The sequence below is a fragment of the Numida meleagris genome, chromosome 8, assembly GCF_002078875.1.
Source record: "Numida meleagris isolate 19003 breed g44 Domestic line chromosome 8, NumMel1.0, whole genome shotgun sequence".
In the NCBI taxonomy this organism is placed as follows: domain Eukaryota; kingdom Metazoa; phylum Chordata; class Aves; order Galliformes; family Numididae; genus Numida; species Numida meleagris.
In genome coordinates, this window is record NC_034416.1 from 18,449,286 (window position 1) to 18,469,568 (window position 20,283).

At 39.2% G+C, this 20,283-nt stretch overlaps 1 protein-coding gene across 1 annotated transcript in view; it reads right to left on the reverse strand.

The window, feature by feature from the left end:
- The window catches only part of AFF2 (AF4/FMR2 family member 2), a 250,541-nt gene that overhangs the window by 129,541 nt on the left and 100,717 nt on the right, over nt 1-20,283 (reverse strand). The window contains exons 4-6 of the mRNA XM_021405874.1: nt 6,912-7,004; nt 4,207-4,243; nt 3,901-3,952 (exon numbers count right to left, since the gene is read on the reverse strand). Coding sequence (XP_021261549.1) covers nt 3,901-3,952; nt 4,207-4,243; nt 6,912-7,004 — 182 coding nt within the window. The remainder of the gene's footprint in view (nt 1-3,900; nt 3,953-4,206; nt 4,244-6,911; nt 7,005-20,283) is intronic.

Consider the following 20,283-nt stretch of genomic DNA (forward strand, 5'->3'; position numbering starts at 1 on the left):
CTTGGCCCAGTTGAAGCCAGCGATGTGCACCCTTTGAAAAGTTCTTGAAATTTCACATAAAACGTTTTAGCTGTTTGTTTTGTCTTTTGAACCCACTGTGTTTAGCTATCCTCTAGCCCCCCAGACAGGTTATGTATCATTAAGTACAATGGAGCAGAAAACCCCTATAAAGATAAAATAAGTTGTTTTTGTTTCATCAGTAAAAATTGTTGCTCTACGTTTTTAACGGGTTCTGGCAGTTCACCAAGCCCATGAGAAGGGCCTTTTAATACTGTATTAATACAGTAAGTATAGGAAGTCATTTTATGAGAAGGAAAGAATACCATTATTACACTCTTCTTTTTAGCTGGGCTTTTATGGAAACTAACCAAGACTACTCGACAGTATGATTTCGAAACACAGGATGTGCTTGATTAAAAACGTTCTGGGTAGTTTCCAACTGGACAGAGGCCAAGTGCTAACAACCAAACAGAACAAAAGAACTGGATATTTGAGGATGACATACTTGCAGTGGTAATTATATAACAGAAACCTAAGTCACGAGCTAAGTATATACCCTTGAATACATGGAAGCTGACAGAAAATCCTTCTCAGTGCAATTGGTTGCACCTTTTCTGTTCCTACTTGCTATGCTTCATAACAAACTAATTGGAGTAGACTGGCTGAAAACTGACTGCACAGCACCTCATGGAGCTTTACAGTGAATTTGAAAAAAAATAACGACAACAACATCAACAACAACAACAAAAAAGACAAGAAAAAAAAAAGGAGAGGAGGAAGTCAAGAGGCATAGTTTTACATAGCCTAGTTTCAGCTCTAAAAAGTCACCATGGTATACATACACCCACGCGCACACTAGTTGTTCAAAATTTCATTTTCAAGACTTTTGAGTAGATATTAAGATCTGACACATGAATCATTTAAAATATCCTTGATCGTTCACGTACAATATAGGTGCAGAACTTAGACACAGTCCCAACATCAACCTTCTTGTCTGATCTCCTGTAATGCCAGTGCTTCTACAAACAAATTCTTTAATGAGATACAGGCAGCTTGGAGCAGAATACAACATCATGGAGGCAAAGCATTTTCATTCTGCACATATGCTTCAATTAGTTGTGGTATAACCCAGCGATAGAGTGAAGGCAAGCACATCAGTACCAATTTCTACAGATTTCTAATGAAGCCAATGGAATCCATAAGACTGTCACCATAAATGGAAAATATGACTGAAGTTTAAATCAAATTGTATGTAAGCTTAAAAAAAAGGAAAATATCTAGAAGAATGTGTAGGTTAAAAAGATCTCTAACAGAGAATATCAGTGAGAATATATAAATCCAGTCAGGTTTGATCAAGCTGAAATTATAGAATCATAGAATCTTTTGGGCTGGAAGGGATCTTTAAAGATCATCTAGTTCCAAATTCCCTGCCATTGGCAGGGACATCTTCCAAGAGATCAAGGTTGGTCAAGGTCCCATCCAACCTGACTGAACAACTCAAGTCTCTCAGCCCCCCACTGACAAAATACATGAAGATTTGGTGGGGGATACAGTTTTGAAATCAGTAAGATCATGCGGCATGGCTGACAGTGTAGCAAAAAATGTTACCGGGGATAAGTTGGACTGACATTTCACTCATACACTCCAGTATTCCTGACACTATCCAGTGTTAGAAAGATTAAATCCTTCCTAATAAACTGTATTCTGATAAACGCTAAATTATTAAAATACACAATTGCTGTCAATGTATCAGGGTTTACTTGGATCACACTATCCAGCTCTAACTACTTGATTCCATTATGTCTTTCTGCCCCACTTTCTGCTTTAATTTCATTAAGCCCAACTATGTCCCGATGTACAACAATTCCTGTTGAACATGGTGGTGGCTGCACACCCAGATCTAAAGAAACAAATTGGCCTCATAATATCAAGTCTCACAGTGGACTGCCTTCTAACCTTACAAAGCCCTGTGGAAATTCTTGGAAGCTGCCTTAACAATTTTTCTGCAGTAAAAGAGAAAAAGTGATAGTAATGGGTTAGCTGATCTTCATTTGGAAGCTAAAAATAAAAGTAGCTTTATTGCAGCTCTGATCTCTCATGTGTAAAATCTATCACCTACCATAAGAAGGCAGTTCATTGCAGCAGAAATCTGATTGATAGTACTGGAACTTTAGATCAAGCAGCAGAACAGAGAGCAACTGGTTCATAAAATGTACTCAGTGTCTTTGAGTTTTATATCAGGCTTCCTATAGAGAGCTTTGGTCCCATTAAATGCACTATATACCACTGAGCTCTGAAGTACCGTTCTTCTGAAATTCAGCTTATAACTATAAACCATGATTGACAAGTCTATTACTGTTGGTTACAAACTATTGAAATACTGTATTTTATAGTATGCTCACTAAAATATTTTTCACAGTGGAGTCCAAATACACTTTCTTTAGGAGAAAAATCATTTTAAGATGCGATAATATATATTTTTTATTTTTTATGGGTTTTTTATTTTTATTTTTTACCAGAGAATGTGCTTGATATCAGGTTTGGGCCACTTGGATGTTCTGAAACATGAGCGCACCCATTCTGCTATGAAGAATAGCGGGTTTAGTTGGATAGATTCTTTTAAAAAGTCAGAAGTCAATCATCAAGGAAATCAAGGAAATCAGAATAGCAAAAGGGGAAGGACTAATTTGATACTAAGTTTCATAAACAAATGCTATTTGTTCAAAATAATGTATTTATCATTTTGTTTGCAAAGATTTATGGAAAGAACTAGTTTTGTTTACATGAGTACTTTTGTGACTTTAGGAGTAGAGAACTGGACCTGCAGAGATTAGTCAGTGCATCACTGAACTAGGCAACAGTGGTCTAGTCCCATATCTTGTACGCTGTTGCAAACAGATCTCTGAATTCCAGCAAGTTATTTCCTGTACACAAAATTGCATTAAAATCAATATATTTAAATTATTTTTTAAAGATGATGTAATTATCTCTCCATTGAGTTTTCTTCCCGTATATGAATTTAGTCAAATTTGTGTCCTCAGTAGGTTAAAGGGGAACCACTAGAATCATTCTGAAGTCATTTTAAATGAACGCATTGTATTTACACAAACTTCAGCATAGCCGCTACAGTTCTGCATTCAGTAGTTTAAAATACTTGAACACAGAAATAAAATAGCAGCCCTAAACTGAAATCAGTCTCACTATTTAAAAAGTGTCAGAACTACAAACTACTTATCAAAGTAGGTATTTAATTCCTATTTGCAAATTATTTTGAGATCCTAGAATAAAAGTAAGGAAACAGTTCAGTCTCAACGCAGTGCCATGTTATTACAGCCTTAAACCAGGAAAGCACCAAAGAAAAAAGGTTTAGCACAGTGGAGAACTAGCTCTTCCACGATTTTCCACTGTCATATTTATAGATCATCTGCGACTTTCAGCAGTTTCAATGTGTATGAAGCCCAAGACCCACTTTTCAACACCAGCCAGTAGCATCGTTCTGTATTATGCGTTTAACTCTTCCTCACAGTATAAACACTAAAATTCATGCATCATCTGTTCATTGGGTTGCATTTTCTATTGTAAGAGGCTTAGAGTCTGATGAGAGAAGCATAAAAGTGATTTAATTCTGGCAAGCTGTACAACTAAAATCAGCATTATTTCTGCTTAATAAACTCATCTTTCATACATAGCTCTGTTAGCTAATGCTTAAAAAGAAGAAACAGTAATAAGCACTGAAATCATAAAACTGGTTTATGGCTAATTTTTAAGGACTACTGAGAACACCTGAACACCAGGACAAGATTATGAGTGGAGCTAGATTTTAGTTACCTTTGCAGAAATAAGCTCATTCTCTGTGATAAATTTAAAAGAAGATGTAAAGCTGGAAATAATAATACTTACGACTTTTGTGGCACTGACTTAGTTGCAACTTTCCCTGCTGGATCACTCCACTCTGCAAACAAAGGAAACACATTTTCAAATGTCAAAAGATTACTGTAGAATTAAAATGCACCCAAAGCTGTCAGCCCATCTAATTATACTCGGTTTCACAACATGCCACAATGCATAACGTAATAAAAAAAAGAACTGATCTGCTTTAGCACCACAGAGATTATTTTTTTAGCCTTTGATTTAATGATGTTAAACAGGAAAAAAAAACCCAACAACCTAACCGTGACTCTTAGGACCACGATGATAAAGACCTACTTTGTACATTGTATCCTGAGGTCGGATGTTGGGAGTCCTACAAAGAAGAACACACAAAATGTCAGCATTAGTTACATGAGATGAAGAAGATAAGATGTATCTTAGCTTGCTAGATTAAGAACACTGGCATTATGCAAATAAGGAAGGGGATGGTACAGAGAACAGATCATGTGTCAACACCGGTGACATTAGTTCAAAAAACCATTAAATGTGGAGACAGAGCACCAGTTAGGGACAATTTCATAGTTCAGACAACAGCTTGTCCTCAGCTGCTGTGAATCTCCATCCCCCACCTTTCTGAAGGCAGTGCACAGATTTACACCAGTAGTGGTCAAGCCTCTTCCAGGCTTAGCCATGGACATGTACATGTCCATCTATGATGTAAAATTTAAACGCAATAAATTCGACACCACTGCCTTTTGTTTATGATCTTATTGCTTGAAAATACAGTAATCTTTTATTGATAGGCACGGTGGTTTTATTTGGGCTGTGACATACAGGGTTTGATAAAGATCCAGTAAGCATTTATTCGCCTGATGGACACTGGTTCGTATCCAATGAAATCAATGGAAATACAACTGTATACCGGAAAAGAATCTGGCTTGTAACCCTGAGCATGCTAATGCAGGGATTTTTGTTGGCTCACAGTATCTAAGCTACCTTCATGTCACAGTGGTTTCTTACTTAGTTTTTCTCTAGGCTCTACAGTCCACAGTGATTGTAATCAGCTTTCCTTCCAAGCAGAGTCTGATCATTTCAAATTGAGGTGTTATTTACAACGCTGCTTTACAGCCAAGCACTACTTTGCTGGAAGTGTTAGTTCTGTAGGATGTTAAAGTCATTAAAGCCCTCACTGCACTTCCTCTTAGGGCATTATTAGTTCCTAATATTGTACTGTGCTGTCAGTCAGTCCCTTGCGAAGTAAATCATGCCCTAAGAGTAAACATGGCACTTTAAATTTGAATGTCAATGGGATAAATTGTTCTGATAAGTTCCATTTTTGTAATCGTGTTTTTTTTTTGTATATGTTTCTCATGACGATACTTATTTTTTCAGTTAAATTGAGAACTTCTAATAGTGCCTCCCTCTGGTTTAGGTGGCCGCAAAACCTAGCCGTGGTATGTCTAATATCAATAGTTTGGCTAGGATTAAATGATTTAGTGTGATGTTCAGGAAAGAAATTTATGTTTTCTTAAGGTGAAACCAACTCAGAAACATTTATGTGCTCACTTATTTCCTAAACTGCTAGCTCAAAAAACTGAACTTATATTTTATATTCAAGTGATACGGTCAAGAATTTTACGATCAACCTTTAACCTGTCCAGAAATTATTAACATTGATGTGAATATTAAATGTTCAAAGCAAACAATAGGAACAGAAAAGCAAAATAAAATTTCAGCTTCTCTGAGCTTATGCTTATCCTGCTCTCAATGGAGACAGCAGCAGTCTGCAGGACGCACATCTGAATGACCCATCAAAAACAGAACACTAAATTAAGACAGAGTATAAATTAAAAAACACAGCTTCCTGCAAGCAAAAAAACTCCACTTATATACGTATTCACACAGGTAGGAATCTACTTTCACCTAAATGGGTTCAAGTGAATTTAACCAGATTTACAGTGAGGATTCTGTTCTTGTATGATTATGATTTATGGTGTTTATTGCTGCAGCAGTTAACTGCACTGACACTGGCAGCACTGGAGGAGTAACAATCACATTCTAACAAAATAAGACATTCTGGGCGCTGGCTTTCTTATTTTTAAGGAGCCACAGATACTGCTAATTTCATACGATTTCCAATTAAGTATGGTGGCTACATTTCAGACAGAGGAGTATCTGCCAAACAGATAAAATCAATAAGAGGAAAATCACATTCCAGCTTCTAAAAGAGGACATGATTGCACGAACCATAGTGTCAAGCAGTACCAGTACGGCTTTAAAAGCTATTTTCCAAGGTCCTTCCTTTAGAATGTTTGTAGCTCCATGTCATTCTGGTGTACATTCCCTGCCAGGGGAAATTCCCCTCTTCCCCAAACATCATCAGCTCACAGGTACTCAGGTCCCAGCAAATGTTATCCCTGGCTGAGACTGCTCTGGGTGCAAGCTCCATCTCTTACTGTTCTACCAGAATCACAGCTAAGGGCAACAACAAAATTTGGGCTGAAGTTATGTTCAAATCATACAGTTTAACAGCTCACTGCACGTGAGGTGAGCTGCAGGTAGTCTCCAGACCTGTGCGTTGGATGTGGCAAATTTTGAGTGCATGCTTTTAACAACGCAGTGTGTTTTGCAACCATGTGCCCTTGGAGAGTGCACGCAGATGGATGCCACAGCGCTATCCACAAGCAGAAACATAATTTCACCATAATTTGACCATGCAGCCTAAACTTCACTGTGCAATCAATCGCAAGGACACAAAATACCATATCAGCCACTGTGTTACACAAATAAGGAAAAACAAGCAAAAGTCATTCTATTGGATGTAGAAGGGCTATCGTAATGAGAGACAAAGCTCACTTTGCTAACTTCTGCAGCTTTAAATATACAGTCCTACTCATAACAACAGTCTAATTGGGAATGTCTGACTAAAAATAGCCTTAGATATTTAAAAATTACAAAAATAACAAATTACAAAACTAAACTCTCCAACGAAGAACACTCAACAGAACAGAATGTTAATTGGGTCACTGGTTATAGCTTACTTGTACCTTGCTTGGGATAGAAAACTTGGTCTGCTCAGCCTTGCCAGGAGTGTGAATAGCAGTAAGAGGAGGAGGCCAGGAATGGGTCATCTCCTAGAGAAGCAAAGAAATATGTTTTTGAAAACAAATTCACGTAAGTAAAGAAGAGAGGGGAAAAATGATCATTTATTCTCCCCAGAGCCTGAAGGATGCAATTGCTTAGGAAGCATCACCGCTTCCCTTATGTGGTAGATGAACACCCTAGCTGCCCACCAGGCAGTACTGGAGAACAGGGTGAGGATGGGTTTCACCCATTAAAATGTTGACCATGTGTGTCTTCCTCAGGTGGCATCTGGTTCCACACTCCTGGTCAGCCTGTTAAACTCATCAAAAGCACAGTTTTTACCTGCAAAGCCCAAGCAGGAAGGGGGTCTCTCCTGGACTGCAATAGATGCAATCCCACAGAGGATTGCATGGTGGTAAAATGCAAGGCTGTGCATTAGGTAGCGGCAAAACTAACCAGAGACTGGTCTAGAAAAATCTGGAGTGGGCTTGCGGTGTGAATGCCTGGCGTAGAAGAGAACAGAGACAGTGCTTTAAGTACCAAAGCATCTTGCAGCTCTGGTGACAGCCACTTACAGTGACAAGCAGTGTCACTGTATCAGAGCGCTATCAATTTCATTTTAAAATGAGGCACTGAGAGATTAGGTGACTTGTACGGAGTTACACAGGAAGCCTGTCCTTTACTAGGAAGCTCAAATCTCTGGTGAAGACCTGCAAACCAGACCATCTAAGCAACATACTCATTTTCTGCATCACTGTCTTGATTTATCATTTGTATGCGTGTGTTCCGACTGTCTTCAAAGAAAGCACCTAGGTGCCTGTGGCTATGAGACACAAACAGAAGAGAAAGTGCACACCAGGCTGCCTCACATGGAGGCCTAGAACCATCACCCCACTGAGCTCAGTGGGACTGGAATGGGGCTTATGTTCAGGAGAGGGGAAAAATTGGTTGAATAGAGAAACTGCAAAAATTTTGTTTTAGGTCAAGCTCATAAATGCCCTTGTCATGGGGATGCTTTATGATAGATGCCACTTTATTCTCTCTTATCTTTGTTTTTAATTTGATTTTTAATTTGATAAATATTCAGACAGGCAGTAATGCTTGTCTCTGGCAATGTTCTGTTTCTCTTGGTTGTTTTCGTTGCCTACAACAACCTACTTCCACCGGTGCAAACACTCCAAAAATGAAAAAAAAAAAACATAATACAAATAATTCTGTTCAAAATAGCTGTTGTCAAAAGGGTAGCGCAGTGGCTGCATGTGGGCTGAAGTGGTGGCCTGCTCTGCAGCTGGATGTGAATGCATATTTCACTGAAGACACAGCTAGTAAGTTTTGGGTCTCTGGTTGTCCCTCAAAAATCCCATGTCATAGGTAAGGAAAAAGAAAGGAAAAACTATGTGCCACAGACCCCAGTCAACCAAGCGGGTATGTAACCTCCTCCCACACCTCTGCAAGGCACTGCTTTTTAACTGAAGCCCATCAGATTTCCATTCTTAGCATTGCTGCTGCTGTAGCAAAGCTTTGCTGGTTGCTTGGGCAGATGATCTATGGGCAGAGGAGGGTGCAGATGTCTAGGGCCCAAAGCCCAGATGTCATTGCCCAAAGCCCAAATTGTGGCAAGGAGGAGGAACGGGACAGCTCATGAATGGTTCATCTCTCCTGGTACGTGAGGCTGCAGCAGCTCAGTGTGATAATGAGAAGCATGTTGTTTTACTGCACTGATTGACTTCTACACAGAAGTAGGTAGAGAAAAATTTAAGCTTCCAGTCAGCTTTTCTGTGAGATGACATAACCCAAATCCTGTATGCCTCTGCCAACGCCTATGCCACAGAGGCTGCTTTGTGGCAAATCTCCTCATAGCAAATTGATGAAACAGAGACTATATCACATAATTAAAAGAGGGACAGGCAGGCAGCCTGATTGAAGGCAGAAACAAAGCATATTCTTGAGCTGCAATTATTGGCTTGACCTCAGTCTCTTCCTGGCCAAGAATAAAAAGCAGGACAGAGAGCCTAGGATTCATGGGAAGGTGACACCAGCAAAAATTTGGAATACTTACTGTTGAAATGCTTCAAGCATCAACTGAGTACCAACTCAGTGGGCTGAATTGTAAGCAAATCTACTCATCTGCCTGTTAGGGGACAACCAAATGTAAAACCATGGGAAAAACTAAAAATGATTCTGCTACTATTCGAGGAAATTCAATTACAAAGTAAGAGATCCTGACTCCAGTGAGGTCACAGGCAAAAGACAGACTTGGTGAGGTTACAACTATCTAATCCACGTGTTCAATAAGTGACCTTGTGAGCACCAAAGTGTATTGCAAAGGTACAAGCTAGCTATGAAAGAAGCATTTCATTTCAGTTACTGGATAGAAAATTTTGGATAGGATCATACATAGAAAACAACACAAGAATTTAAAGCTCAGCAAATGAAGAAACATTACACACGTGGAAGCAATGAGATAGCATACAGGTATTTACAGAAACATGCCTACAGATACATGCTATAGGGCTGTTAACTACACAACGCACTGGCTGCAGTGCTATACCCCCACCCCACACAACTGCATGTTACGCTCACACAGAGCACCACTGAGCTACAGAATGACATACAGAAATGGCACTGCACTGGCTTCAGGGAAGAATCAAAACCTCCACCCCACACCCTGCAGAGATGTGACTGGCTGCTTAACTCTCCTGCTTTGTTCCTTAAGAACATGCATATTACTTTGGACAATCGGAGCCCTAGAAAAAGCATGTCATTTGTTTAATCCTCATGATTTCAGAATTCTATGCAATGCCCTGGTTGCTTTTGGGGATCTCTTGTCTTTAAGTACTTGCTAAGCTCTATTTTGTTTGATTTGTGAATTCTGATATATCTATCTTTTAGTATACTATAACAGTAAGGAACCCCTTAATTGAAGCGTGTGTGCTGTATATCATAGAATCATAGAATCATAGAATCATAGAATGGTTTGTGTTGGAAGGAACCTTTAAGATCATCTAGTTTCAGTCCCCTTGCTATAGGCAGGGACACCTCTCACTACACCAGCTTGCTCACAGCCCCATCTGGCCTGGCCTTGAGTGCCTCACATTGGGAGCATCCACAGCCTCTCTGGGCAACCTTAGAGGGGTTGATGTGCTGTTTAAGATGTATATATAAACATCTTCATTTGTAAATATTTGTAAAGGAGGAAGAGAATCATATTCATATATATATTTTTTCCCCAGGAAATGTTAAAAAAAAAAAAAAACAAGAAAGTTTGATCAATCCAAATTTGGAAGTATTTAGAAATTCCTGGAAGTAACAATAACACAACTGAGCATACGAAATGCTTTAAAGAGGAATTTATTGGAAACCGAGTAATCCCACAAAATCAAGTTAGGATTTATTTTCACATGGTTTGGACTTAAAGTAATTCCAAAATCATGTTAACTATTGGAGTGGGCAGATGACTGCTGTGGAAGCATGCATTTTTTTACAGACCTGGAGATTAAACGAGAAAGTAAACCTGCACATTTTGCTGGCTTAAAAGTCACTGTGGTCCTCTGATGTAGTAACATCAAGCATCCTCCTTTCTGAAAACTATTTAAACATCATTTTAATTGAATCCATGTGTTTTATTTATTAGAGCTAGGCATGCTTGTCTTTTTAGTTTGGTCTGCTTTTTTTCAGCTAGAAAAGCCCTCAGGTAAGTAACTAAGAAGTACACATGCGGAAGAGCTCTAACAAATCACTGAAAATACAACTACTCTGAGCAAACTTCTTAAGGGCAGCAGAGGTACAGGTCCAAATCAGGGTTTAAAAGGAAGGAGTAGGAAAGGACTGAAACCTGCTTGTTTCTAAGGAACTGAGCGCATGGGGATTTGAAGCAGATGGTAAATAGCTTTACAAAACCAGTCACTAAAATCAATAGCCACCTTCCAGATTTATTTCCTTTCTCTGTGTTTCATTTTTCCGTCATTTCCTTCTTGTTCAAATGAAAATGCTGTGTTTTAAATACAGGTTAAAGCATGGAGCTGGGCTCTTAGGAGGCCATTAGGAAAAAAGGCAGCCAGATCGTGTACCCTGCATCCATACTGAGGCAGCTTCTTTCCTACAGTGCACTTTAAACTGCTTAGCCTGATCTAATTTGAGGTCTCCCAAGATATAAGATTCATGCTATTTCCCTTGGGAGAATCGAAGGGAGACATAAGAACAGTCTGCATATTACAGAAAGGGCTGTTGCAAAAGGAGAGAATAAACTTTTCTTCGGTTTTACGGTGAATATGAACTTAAACTGCAGCCAGAAAGACACACAGACACACATAGCTTTCTAACAGTGAGGATTGTGCAGCACTGAAACAGATTGTTCATGCAGCAACACAGTTTCCATCTTTGGAGGAGCTCATTTAAGAACAGATTTGCACACATCAGTCAGGAACGGCTTGGGCAGAATTGATTCCTTCACTTGGACAGGGATGTGTAGTAGATGATGGGATTCCTAAGATCCCACCTAGCCCAACAGTGCCATTCCTTAACTTGATAGATCTCTCTCGGCTACGCCTACTGCCCCTTGTGGATAGCAGATCCACAAAAACGCAGAAGAAAGCACAAAGGCAGTTTCAACACTGAATCTTCATTAGAGGAACAGGGAGAAGGAAGAACAACAACCCTGTACGCATCGCTGCTACTAAACAGAGCTTATTTTGGGTATTTTCTCTGTCAGCTGCCCTACTCTGTCCTTTTAGATCTTAGCTAAATCTGTTGCTTTAAACTTTCTACAGTTTTTGGTTACACAGTATGTTAAAGTTGAGTTTAGAAAAAAATTAATATATGATGAATAGATGTTCCAAGGTTATTACAAACTTAATGTTACAGCTGGTGCTAAGCAACCTATTGCCTTGATGGAATAAAGATAACCAAGTGATTTACCATTTATTAAGGCCTCTATTAATGATTAATTAATGTTGTATTAACTATTTATCAATGCAATCTTAATAAAAAGCACGTCTTGTTTCACAGTATCTTCCTAGTTTCAGCATTTATACAAATCTGATCAAACTCTTCCTTCTGGGAAGCCAGAAGTGCAAGAGGGGCAGCCACGTTTTATGTGTGTGATGCATACTGAGCTAAAAACTATGTCAACTCTTTACCTTTGGGGAAAAGGCTAAGGAAAGAATGAATATATATATATATATGATATACATATTTATATAAATAAAAGCAAATGACGCTAAAGCCTAATGGAACACAAAGGCAATAAAACTAAGGGTTGTTTTTAATATATATTCCTTAAGAAGGAATGGAAAATTTACACAAACACTTGGGAATAGCTTGACTGGTAATCGGTCTGGTTTACACTGTGCCAAAGGCTTCATTAAGAAGGGATTTAGGACATTAGGACAGTATTGGTAGGGACATGATAGATAAGTTCATAGATAAGGACTTGATCATCACGTTTCAGCATTTAGAATACTTCTCAGCATCAAAGGGATTCCAGATATTTTTCCCTGTAGGGAAAATAAATAAATAAAGATTTCTTTTATGGACCAATGGCCTCCAAGATAAAGAGTTTTCCTGGTATGAGTATTACTGCAGGAAACTTTTTACTCATGTAATAGAATATGATTCTATTCTATGAAATGTTTTAGCAAATTTATTACCAGTGGCAAGTGCCCAGCACATACTTTCATCTGCAATGATGTCTTTGTCATACTAGAATTTATCTTGCTACTGTACCAAAAATTACTAGAAAGCCATTTGGAAATACAGTGCATGCACACACGAGCTTCTTATTATAGAACTAGAGTTTATTCTACAAAAAGCAGCCATTTCCCTGGCCATAATCTACAAACACAGTGTTCACCTTGTGGGTTTTCTCCATGACAACAAATAATTCCCTTTGCTCAGCTGGTGAGCAAGATGCATTCCATAGCCTCCCACGGTAAACAGCTACTCCTTTCCATATTAATAAGGAGGGGAAGGACAGACAGAAATGATACGTAGTGAAAATGAACATAGAAATTGCTTTCGAAACTAAAAGAGGTTGACTAAAAACATTACAGCATGTATTTCCCTTTCCTCCTTTGCAAACATTTGGGAACTGTTTACAAAAAGAAACTGATAGAAACTGATAGCAATACAGATGTTTTCTGTTGAGCTTCCTAGTATTCTCTGCCTCCTGTATGCTTCACATTTTTCAATATATTTTCCTCATACTGTAGTTTTTATAACTAGTAACACTCATCATCTTTGCTTAGAGCATTTAGAAGACAATAAAAAATAGCAAATCATGATGGATATACTTAGTGCTCTAACCAATCTTGTGTATGTGAACTAAAACAATGCTCCATTACAGTGAGAAGGTATCTCAGCTCAACAGACAGTTTCAGGGGAGAGTAATGAAGCTACACCTCATGAACCCATCACTGGATTTCCAGTTTAGCAAGTCTGACACAATCCTAAAAGTAACCACAGCCTATACAATAGTGTGTCAACATTACTAAATGGTTTAGTTCTCTGCTGAGTATTGGGCCCCTGATGCTGTGCATATGCCAGAACGTGCCCAGGCTCCTCTCTGAAACTGGTTGGATGGTTCTCTCCAAGGTGGATCAAGGTAGTTTTCTTCAGGACACCTTCCAGGAAGACTGTATGGCCAAGAACTACCCTGAATTTGGCTCACACTGCTCAGGACAGTCCTTCAATTCAATTCTAAGCAGGTTTTGTGTTCTTGAGCACCTTTTTACATATTCCTGGCATTTACAGGAACATGCAGCACAACTCCCTAAGGGTCCTACTGTAGAAACACCCTTATGGTGGACTGCAATCAAACAAAACATCTGTAGAAACTGTAGCTCAACTCTTGTCAGGGTTAGGTAATTTGCATGAGTAAAGTGCAGACGGAACACTGAGGGTTCACAGAACGTAATTGGCAATGTAGGATCATGCAGTGTAAATAATGAAGCAGAACATTACAGGAAACCCACAGGAGAGCTCCCATGAGACATTTTATATGGTGAGACAGAGTTAAGACTTTTGTGGAATTCACACAGTGGAATATCTGAGATCCTGGACCACAGAGGGTATCCAGAACTAGATAGTGAGTTAACACAAAGCACAGAGCCCCACAGAGAGAGTGATGAGGTGCTGGAAAAGGCTGCACAAAGAGGTTGTGGATGCTCCATCCCTGGACATGTTCAAGACCAGGTTGGATGGTGCCCTGGGCAACCTGGGCTAGTACCAGATCAGGAGGTTGGTGGCCCTGCCTGTGGCAGGGGGTTGGAACTTGATGATCCTTGGGTTCCCTACCAACCCAAGCTGTTCTATGATTCTATGAAAAGTTAATCACACTCCCCATATAAATATTCAGGTACTTGAGGTCATGTTTACTAAGCCCACTTCCAGAAAGCCAGGCATCTTCTTCTGTCACTCTTGGTGGCCAAACTAATGATGCTGTTGCCCAATACACAGTATCAGGGTCTTGATGCAGATAGCACAGCCAACACAACACCTCCTGTTCTTGGCAGCTTCTCATCCACACTGAGATGCATAGCCATACCCCACTGATTTTATTTATTCAAAATGATACTTGTAACCATAACCAGGAATGGCACATCTAATTTTCACGAGGGTCCCAAGAAATAGGAAGAGTGCACTGAACTGTTAAATACAACCTAACATCCTGGCAGTACAGCAATATAATATAAACAAATGCACAATAAGTAATAAAAAGTTAATTCTTTAAAAAGTTCCTAATACCAACATTCAATTTCATCTTTGCAATTTAAAAAACATTGGCAAGTTTTCTCCAAGTAAATAAGCAACTGTGTTTTGAAACTATTCACTGCTGGCACTTGTTTAAGGGAATCTGGTAATTTGTTCCATCCATCCCGAGCTTCACAAGCAAAAAGGCATGTCTCGAATTGCCTCTTTTCTTCTCTGAAACTTAGGGTTCACACCAAGAGGAGAGCAAAACTATAATTTACAGTTACAAAACAAGACTGCACCTATCCCGAGGCACACAACTGCGCACATTTATATATCACATGACACCATCTCCTTTATGTTGCCAGATATAATCAATTCATTTTTTTTTCATACAAATAGCAGCGGTGAATTATATAGTTACATTACAAGACCTTATCCATATAATTTATATATCCTTTATATATCCATATAATTTATCACAAAAAGCATTTAATTTCTGGAGCCACTTACACCAACCTAGTGAAAAAAATAACATCTCCAAATTCAGTATAAGGCAAAATTAAATGAGTAAACTGCAAAACATCTTGCTCTGTAGATTTCGCACAAAAACCTCTTATGTTGAGAACTACGTTTTAGACTCATGTAGCCAGCTTATAAACCACATCCTGGCAATATGATGAAACTCAATCTAAAAATCTCTCAGAATTTCAAAGCATCAACTTGTGCTAGAAGACACCAGCTTTAGCCTTGAAACAGGGACATCAATTAGCTGAAATAGCGTATAGAGGGAAATTAAGAAACCAGGATAGGCAACTCGTTTGAGTTTAAAGCTGAATTCTTTTGCATAAAGCATGATTTGTGTTCATTAAAGTTGGACTGCAAGTTGTTACTCATCAAATACAAAGAAATGAATCTACCACACACTGCTGTACAATACGCATTGAAATCTTTTACAAAAGCTTTTTTTTTTTTGCCTTCAAAATCAAGACTCTGCCAGATCTCTTTTATGCTGCCACACAAGCAGTACTGCATCATGAGTTTTCCTGGGGGGGTGTGCCAGGGTAGCATTTCTTTTTAATGTGTTTTCCTCTGACATGATTCATCCACACCTCAACTGGAATGCCATTAAAACAGTGGTCTGAGGTTGAAGTAGAAACACAGTGCATGCCTAGAAAATCTAAAAGCTGCCCACACAGAAGCCGTCCTTTTTCACCATTTCTTTTTCTTCACCTCTGTGATGCTCTCCTCACCAGCCCAGCATGTGTCTCAGTTGAAGATTTGTTTCTCCCCTAGTACGTGAAGAATGCACTCTCCCTTACAGCGTATGCTTACCTTCCCGATGTTTACGTCAGAGACTGAATGCTTTTGAGGGCAAAGTTTGTCCCTTTTTTTGTCTTATGCCATACCCAGGACAGTGTTGGAACTTCACAGTGACTATATGCTGTATAGTCCTGGGTAGACAATATAGGCAGCTTGATTAGCATTCAGCAAGCCCTGGATGGCCAGAAAAACTCATTCTGAAGCCTGATCATTGTACTCTCTAATTTGGCACTTTGTTTCTTTGTAAGGTCAAATGCACAGCCTGCTTGCCAAGAGTAATCTATGGCTTCTGGCCTGTTAGAGAGGGAGAGTCCCCAGTGCCTCTCACACTCAACCCTTTAATTCCTTTCTCCCACAGAAAGACCTAAGCAGCCACCTGAAAGCCTACCACGAGACCTGGCATTTATTACAGTAATTTTAGTCTCTGGAAAAGAGCATACATTTCAGTCTTATTTCCTTTTCCTCACTTGTGCCTTGACACAGATCTGCTCCTGCATCTGTGTGTCCTACAAATCATGCCAAGACTGCCCTTTGATCCACTCCTGCTAGGCCAACAGGTGAAGAAAAAATAGATGTTTGTTTTAGAAGATGTTTTGACACAACATAAACTTTGTTGGCATGTCAGTCTTACTCAAATAAGCCAGCTCCAGGAATAAAGAAAACCGAAGCCAAAAAAAACTGAGGGTTTTTTTTTAATCTCCTTCAAGGCATGGCGGCTCCAAAGTATTTCTATTAGAAAACTCCTACTGTGGCATGCTTGCATTTGGTTCCCCATTTCCCAGCTCATTCTTTCTTACAGAGCTTATGAGCCTGAGGATGGACTATTAACCACTCAGAACCACCACTAAAACATGTGACAGCTGAGGACGCCTGGTCCCACACAGAGTGGTCCTAACATTCAAAATCAGCATGTTCAGGCTATGCACCAGATGAACATATCCTCACTGAGGATTGCTTTCCATGCCTACATTGTTTTTAAACCATGCAGTAGCAAACTACGCTGAAATGAAATTCTATTAACAGGGCTGAAAAACAGCAAAGTCCATAACCTTCCTGTTTCCAAACTATGCCTTTTTTTTTCCCCACAGGAATGCCAGTGAAAAGGATGCAAAAGCCGCAGCACTAAATAGCACTAAGTTTGGTGCTCCAGCACTTAAAAATTATATATTTGCATTACTAGACGATGACATGCTATGTCATTGTTGTTGCTAGCCGGCCAAAAAGAAATAGCAAGTTGTTCACTAGCAATAGTTTATCAGGGGTCATATGAGCAATCTGGAACAAACTTGGAGCAACCCCAAGAAAGACCACCCAGTAGGCCAGTAGTTGCTAGTCAGTTCTAAGCAGCACTGCTATGTGCAACTCCAGCTGGTGTCAAACAGTGACAACTACCAGCTATCATACAAAGTCAAACTGGAATAAATCTGCCAAATAATACCTCTTTTTTTTTTTTCCTTTTCAGTACAAATGCCATTTATTATCATGCTCAAGCAATTACCAAAAGGAGCTGTTGATCTCACTTTGCTGAAGAGATGCAAAGGCTAGATGCAGTAACACAACATTCTTTTTGAAGGGTAACTTGTGTCTTAAGTGAAAGACACTATACAACGACAGTGCTGCTGCAAAAGGAGCTGGAATGATACATTTAGTGAAATTCCCAGTCTAAGCTTTTTCAAAGAGCACAATCAGTTAGTATAACATTCCTAAGGGTTCCCGTACCCTTTCAAACATGATAGCTTTCTTGTAGCTTACACTTATCATATTAAGAAAAATGGTAATGAGGAGATCACAACAACTTCTTTTGAAAGCAACAATATCTCAATTGCCAAGAAAAAAAAAAAGAGTGATAAATATTTTCACAGAAAGAAACCTCCAGTGAATGTCTTAGTGTTGAAGCTGTGTTCTTTTTGTTTTCTGAACTCAAGAACAACAAGGGGCTGCTCTTCAAAAAAAATCTCTGCACCAGTTTTCATTTCATTGGTAAAACACTCCTTTTTGCAGATAACTGGCAGCTCAGACCTCCTACTGAATCGATTAGGGACTCCTGAGGTTCAAAATGATAAAATGCTGGAATACTTGGGAAGGGATTAATTGGCCAAATTAACAAAGAAACCCCCAAACTACTGGGAATGTTCTGCTACAGAGCAAATACAAAGTTTTTCTTCTGAGGCTCAGTAGAATACTTTTAAAGGTTGCTGTACCTTGGGGTGTGGGAGGCAAATAACACATTCTTTAACAGGATATACTCAAGACAAAGAAATTCAAGGACTACAATGCCTAAAGGAGCCTTTAACATTCAGTGTTTGTATAATAAATTCCATCAGAAGATCTCAAAGAATTCCTCACAAGAGACAGTACCTGGTGTTTTCCAGTTTGTCTCCAGAGATGAAATTTAGTCCATGCCTTAAATTATCCACTGAGACAACAGCAAATGCAAGGAACAGTACCCTGGCCTTTTTTTCCCACTAGCATCAGATACGTCTGCTAAGTGCATACATGCCCATGTTGTTCGTGTTTCACCCTGCAAAGCACTAGAAGGTCTTATAGCTCTCCCTCAAAAACAACAAAAAATATATTTGCTTAGACATTGCAGAGAAACTTTGGAATAGAGAAAATCTTTGACGAAGAGCTTTCAATTGTTGAAAACAGGGTTTCTAGTGAGCTCATCCCTGGAGCCTGATAAGAATTACAGCAACGTAGCAAGTAGAGTAGAGAGTCTGCACAGAACGTTGAACAAACGTAAACCTGGACACTTAGCCCAGAGCTTCACATTCATGTTTCTAGTCTGTTTGTATCTCTTGCCCCTGAACAGTGGTCAACAAACACCTAAATGCCAGGAACTATTAAAATAATCTTCCTTTCTAATACTACATGCTGACATTTTCTTCTGCTGACTTTTTCAAGGCTGGGTGCCTGGATAATTGCTTTTGAATAAAAAAGAAATGTGAGAAATTCCTCAGCAAAATAAATAAATAAATAAATAAATTGCATTCTGGTCAGATTTGCTAGCTATCCAAAGAAACTGTTACCCGGCTGACATAAATCAGTGTGGCAGGATCTACAGGCTAATTAAACAAATGTGACAATTTTAATGTGACAATTTGAAAACGCTCAAAAGTGTCTTCCATCCATATCGCACATTCTTCTCAAATGCTTATTAAAAACCATATGCTGTATTAAGAAACTGAAAGGGACTTACATATTCAATAAAAACACAATTATAAGTACAATTTGAAATATATGTCTCAAATAGATAGGACTTTCATAAGGTTTCTCAGAACATTAAATTCAATGACACACTTTGTTTAAAGAAACACTAGAAATTATCTATAGAAATGGATAAGCCACAGTAAGCAGCATAATTTTAAAAATCTGACTGAGCCTGGGTTTTGCACAGTTATAACACCATAAATTCCAACTGAAGACCTCAGTACATTTTGCAAGGAACTAATTTAACTTTGCAGTGCAGTGGCAGTGTGGGTGATATTCTCCTTCCCCATTTCATTGAAGGAGAAACTGTGGATTGAAGAGGCATCTCGACGTTATGCAGAAAGATTAAAGGTATGATGTTTTATCTGAGTGTGGATAGTCAAACATTTACTGAGAGGATGTTCCAAGAGATAGGAAGATGGACCATATCAGTCACTTAGTGGCAGGAGTGAAATGGCGTAGTCTACATTTTGCCAGCTGAAACAATCTCCATACTTACTAAGGAGGGCATCATCAGAAAGCACACTGTTGACTATGCCGCATGAAAGTCTTAATATCAAATAAGTTACTCCCACCCCCCAAAAAATGACTTTCGGAATTATTATCCCTACAGAATATGGAACAACTTGAACTTAAGACAGATGATGCTTGCAGAACAGCCTTCCTATGTTAGACAGCTTTTGCAAACCCATGGAGACTGACAAGGATGACAGAGGGTCACCATATCACTCCTTCACAGGAACAGTCCACCTGCTTGTACAGGGAATCTCTCCAAAGGCAGTACTTTTTGACCAATATCTCTGTAATCTTGATTTAAAAGGACTGGGAGCATCTTGGGTTCAATTTAGACTGAAGTACATTAGGAAGGCCAGCAGGAAGAGGGAGGTAATTGTCTTCCTCTTCTCTGCCCTTTCGAGGCCCCATTTGGAGCACTGTGTCCAGGCCTGGCGCCCCCAGAATAAGAAAGATGTGGAGAGAAGTGTAATGAATTTGCTCAGAGGGCTTGAAGCACCTCTCCTATGAAGAAAGGCTGAGGGAGTTGGGCTTCTTTAACCTGGAGAAGAGAAAGCTCTGGGGAGACCTCATTGCGGCCTTCCAGTACTTGAA